This window comes from Leptonychotes weddellii, unplaced genomic scaffold, assembly GCF_054177405.1.
Source record: "Leptonychotes weddellii isolate Sample4059 unplaced genomic scaffold, ASM5417740v2 HiC_scaffold_13902, whole genome shotgun sequence".
NCBI classification, from domain to species: Eukaryota; Metazoa; Chordata; class Mammalia; order Carnivora; family Phocidae; genus Leptonychotes; species Leptonychotes weddellii.
In genome coordinates, this window is record NW_027719179.1 from 286 (window position 1) to 4,907 (window position 4,622).

Genomic DNA, 4,622 nt, shown 5'->3' on the forward strand with positions numbered 1-4,622 from the left:
CGGGTCATGTGTGTCTGCGGCGAGAGGGAAGAGCCGGCCGGCCTACGGGGAAGTGAGTGGCTGTTTCCCCCGTAAATGCGTCAGCGGACTGTGGCTTTACCCAAACTCTACCCTTGAGCTTGGACTGAGCACATCAAGTTCCAGTGTTTACCTTGGAGCGCACGACAGCCCAGTGGTTGGGACATTGATTGACCACCTTTGGGCCCGGCGAGCTGGCTTGCCGGGTGCTCAGCCCCCAGAGGACGGTCCCGGATGGGCACCCGTCTGCCCCTTCAGCCCCGCACAGAAGACACAGACACTTCCACCTATTAAAAGGTTTAATTTCTTCTTTATGCTCAGAAACAAAGAAGTGGCCTTGCCCCCCCTCCCCCGCAGAAGAGAGTCTCCTCTCGAAGGAAAGGGAAGCTGTTGGTGTGAGGTTGAATGCGGGGGTTCCTTCTCCCCAATTTCCCTACTGTCTTTTCAGCAACCCCCTTGCAAAATTTAGGTTTGAACACAGCTTGCCACCCTCTGGGGGGTTTGGGGAGAGGCACAGCTGGAGTCCAAAGAGTAATGCCCACGTTCTACAAGAGATGGGTCCAGTGCGTGTCTGGGGGCGACTGGCAAGGGAGGGAGGGGAGGAGGGGGGCCGGGGAGCTGCGGAGTGGAGAGGCGGGGGCCCTCCCTCCCCCAGCAGCGCCCACCCCCTCCTCCTAGCAGAACTGGTCCTCGTAGTCCTCGTCCTTCATCCCCTTCAGCCGGAGCCGGGCGAAGTCCTCGAACACGATGTCATCGTCCGTGGCGTAGCTTGACGGTGGAGAGGGGGGGTGAGGTGCGGGCTCCACACCCTCATCCCGGCCCCCCGCTCCCCTCCCAGACACAGGGGTGTCAAGAGCAGCATCGGGATGGGCGCGTCGGTGAGAAGGTGACGGGCAGCCTCGGGAGGAAGGCTACGCCGTCAGCATTCGGTGCTTTAGCCCTCCCTGCCCGGGGGCGAGGGCAGATTCGGGGGCTGCAGGGGTCTCTGCCCACAGAGGTCAATGGTTGAAGGCGGGGGAGGAGTCTCTTACTTGGTATCAAATTCAATGAGGTTGGTGTCCACAGGGGCATCTGTGTCGGGAGCAGCTGAGGCGAGGAGAGGGGGTGGGTGGGTGGGTGCCTCACGCACCAGCATGTCTCCCCTGGCCTGGCCTCAGACCGTCTCGCGGGGGGCTTGGGGTGGGTGCTGCGCTCACCTGTCTGGGGCCTGGGGAGGGTGATGTGGTCGTGCGGCTTGGGGTGCATAAGAACAAAAGGCAGCTCCACAGAGACGTCCCTGCAGGGGGGGGGGCGCATGAAGGGCCAACACCGCCGCACCCGGAGGAGACCCCCGCGCCCCACGTTCCCCCGCACGCTCACCCGCCGCGAGACACCACCAGCTTCACTTTGACCCTGTAGGACACCAGGATGCCCAGCACCTCCTTGTTGGCGCCCTCCTTCACGCTGCAACGAGGCGGGAGCTAGACCACGGCCCACCCCTGGGGCTCCCGTGAGGTTCTGGGGACCACATCCCGGGGCAGTGGCCTCCAGCAGCATAGGCTGTGCTGTTCTCACGGCCCAGCTCCCCGTGGCGCCGCCCTGCACGGACCCCGCCTGTGGCTTCTCCTGTCTCGCGGTAGAGGCCGTTGTCCTTGTGACCCGACAGCCCGGCACCGTCTTGCTCCCACGCGTCCTCGCAGAGACCGGGCCTGGGCCACCTCTGCGCCTGCAGGTCTCTCCGCCCGGAGCGCTCCTCGTGTGGCCGCGTCACCGACTTACTCTGGGTCCCTCCTCAGAACTCAGGCCCGGGGGATGCCTCCCCCCGCCGGCCTCTTTAAAGTGCACACACGCTGCCCGCCCCTGGTTCACCCTCCCTCCTCTGCCTTGCTTCTTCTCCACGCTCCTCACTCGGCATGCTGTGGCTTTCACTGTTGATCTGTCTGTCCTCCCCCTCTAGAATCTCTGGTCCGTTCTGGCCCCGATGGCGCCCTGGCGCCTAGGACAGAGCCTGACACGCAGCTGGCCCCCCACGCCCCCATCCAGCCCGCGCTCACATGGTGCTGGAAGCCAGGTTGGTGTCCTCGTGCTTGAGCTTCCCGTCCAGGGCAAGACCTCGCTTCTCCCGGTTGTCGCTGAGCAGCGGGGTGATGGTATACACCTTGCAGAACGTGGAGCTGGGGGACACCTGATCACTGGGGAGTGGGGACAGGAGAACGAGACTCTGGGGGGCGGGCCGGAGAGGAGGTCACTCCCGCCCCCAGCGGCTTCTCCCCCGCCGCTAGCCTGGCTCCGTTTGGGTGCCCAGGTAACAAGCCGCTCAAGAAAATGAGCAGCTCAGAGCCAGCTGCCCATGCAGGGGATGCCCTTGGAGGTGGGGACGGTTCGATCCCCGCCTCACATTCACCCAGGGCTGCTCCTCTGCCCCGAGGTGGGCACCGGGCTGTTGTGTTACTCACTCTTGTTCGATCTGAGCCACGGGACACTTGTACTGGGCAGTGCTGAAGAGGCAGATGTCCGCATACTGTCTCACTGTGGGGTGGGGTGGGGTCAAGCAGCCGTGCTGGGAGCGCAGGCTGCCCCCCCCGGGGCTGTGTCACATTCTGGGGTGGCCTCCTGCACTGGGGGGTGTCCCTGGGCTGAGATCACACCAGAAGCCACGTGGGCAGCAAGTCCCGCCCCCAAGACCCCTTCTGTCCCCCACCTCCTACCAGAGACTTTGATCTTCTTGATGGTCTTGGTGGAGTTGTTGGTGACGTGGACGTTGACACTGAGGGGCTCCCCGTGGTAGTAGAGCTTTCGAGGGGAGGGGGTCAAGTTAACGCGATCTGTTTGCCCTGGTCCCATTATTAGCGTCCGCCCTCCCCCAACGCAGACCGGAGGCTTGGTCTCCCTCTAAACCCAAGCCCACGCCCACGCCCAGCTGAGGCGGCCTTCTTTAAAAACACCGTCCTGGCAGGTGGCTTCAGCCCTCCCCCCAGGGTCCCTCTGCACGGGGACACCTGCGTCACCCTCCTGCACCCCACCTCCTTGTCCAGGGAAGCCTCAAGGTGCAAGGACCGGTCGGACATGAGGAAGTGGCGTGTGGTTTCTGCTGAAGGCTGGGGGCCGGGTTTCTCTGGGGCAAATTGCACCTTTCGGATCACCAGACGCACAGAGTTCCTGGGGGTGGGGAGGAGGGGTGGGAGGGGCCGGTCCTCAGACACCCGGACCCCCACCACCGCCTTCCCTGGGCCTGGGGCTCCAGGGAGTGGGGGGGGGGGGGACAGTCACAGCACAGGGGAGCTTGCTTCCCTCACCTTTTGTGGCTTTTCTCTTCTAGTGATTTGGCACAGAAGGCTCGAATCTCAAAGTCTACTCCACAGGCCTCGGGAGGAGAAAAGGTCACATCTTACACAAAGGCCCGGCCCCCACGCCCTTCCTTCCCTCTCCCTTTGCCTTCGTCAGGGACTCTTGCCCCATCGCGGTCTGCTCTGAGCAGTGCAGGGCCTGGGGCTTCGTCCTCTGCCTCCCAAAGACCCAGTACCTGGCAGAGCGTCGGTCCTGTCTGCAAGGTGAGCCCCTATACTCACCTGTGAGTGCCCAGAGTCACCCGTGAACAGATAAACCATATTTCCACTGGGGGCATGTCCCATCTGGCTTCTCCCTGACAGCCCCCCTCTCAGTGTGTCCCAGGCTCCTCATGGAGCCCGTTCTGTCCCCTGAGCCCTCGGACCCATTCCCGCTGTACCTTCCCCGTGTCCTCGGGGCCTGGCTGCAGGGTGACAGAGCAGGGCAGATTCTGGGGGATCTGTGGGGAGGCAAGGAGAGGCTTCAGTTCTTCCAGAGAGCCCCCAAATCTTTCTCCCAATTCCCACTAAGAGGCTGGAGGAGAAGTCCCGGGAGGTGAGAGAGGAAGAAGGAAGGGGCCCCAGGGAGGAGGCAGAGACAAGGGTGACCCTGCAGGTGGGGGGGGGGTGGTCTAGGGCTTCCTCCTCACTGTTGCTTCCAGATCTGCCTGGAACAGGTGCCTCAGCCCCCCTCCCCCAACTCAGTCCCAGACCCCTTGCCCTGCAGAGGGTGAGGGGCGTCCTCACTGTGAAGAAGAAGGGGTGGGCATGCCGGCCCAGCTTCCTCAACAGCCGGTCCTGCAGGCGGGTGGGGGGCCGCGGTGGGTTGGGTACGGGGGGGAAGGCCTGGTAGTTGGCGATGAACAGGTCTTTGCGGAAGGACAAGCCCAGCACGTCCAGGTCCTCGCGGCCATAGCGGAAGGCGCAGGTGAGGGTCACAAACACTGCACGGGAGGGCAAGGTGGGGCCGTCAGGAGCCCCTCCGGCCCCAGCCCCCCAGTCCCCAGCAGCATCCAACCTGCCTGAACCGGACTTCCCTCTTTGTCTTGGCCCTCTGTCTCTCCGGGGTCCGTGTCAGGGCCAGCCCGCCCCACTGGGCCACCCTGACCTCCCCTGGGCGCCCCCCACACTCAGGCCAGTACCTTTGCGGTCCTTCAAGTAGTCAGGGTCCACGAGCACCACACCATCTGGGAAAGGGACACACGAGCTCACTTCCTGTCACGGCCTCGCCTCCATCCCTGGGCCCGGAAACCTCTCCCCATCTTGGGGGCCCCAGCAGTACTTTCTGGGCACACTTAC

The 4,622-nt window shown here is 64.0% G+C and overlaps 1 protein-coding gene across 2 annotated transcripts; it reads right to left on the reverse strand.

Annotated features, from left to right (window-relative positions):
- Positions 1-304: 304 nt before the first annotated feature.
- ARRB2 (arrestin beta 2) lies at positions 305-4,194 on the reverse strand. Of its 2 annotated transcripts, none has more exons than XM_081809794.1 (11): positions 4,071-4,194; positions 3,725-3,784; positions 3,294-3,361; positions 3,021-3,156; positions 2,706-2,790; positions 2,454-2,526; positions 2,052-2,189; positions 1,378-1,461; positions 1,215-1,294; positions 1,050-1,104; positions 305-786 (listed from the first exon to the last, which is right to left on the reverse strand). In XM_081809794.1, the coding sequence occupies exons 4-11, from the start codon at positions 3,063-3,065 to the stop codon at positions 693-695; spliced, it is 654 nt and encodes a 217-aa protein (XP_081665920.1). In that variant the 5' UTR covers positions 3,066-3,156; positions 3,294-3,361; positions 3,725-3,784; positions 4,071-4,194; the 3' UTR covers positions 305-692. The 2 variants fall into 2 exon arrangements, with proteins under 2 accessions (XP_081665920.1, XP_081665919.1); XM_081809793.1 differs by having other exon boundaries at positions 2,454-2,570; positions 2,699-2,790.
- Positions 4,195-4,622: the final 428 nt, after the last annotated feature.

Bases quoted from the DNA above. Each gene is read 5' to 3' on its own strand.
- ARRB2 (XM_081809793.1), bottom strand. From the start codon at position 3,065: ATGTCCGACCGGTCCTTGCACCTTGAGGCTTCCCTGGACAAGGAG. The intron at 2,190-2,453 runs GTGAGTAACACA...CCCACTCCCCAG, and splicing joins GTGGCTCAGATCGAACAAGA to TGATCAGGTGTCCCCCAGCT. The intron at 1,105-1,214 runs GTGAGCGCAGCA...TCCTCGCCTCAG, and splicing joins CCTCCCCAGGCCCCAGACAG to CTGCTCCCGACACAGATGCC.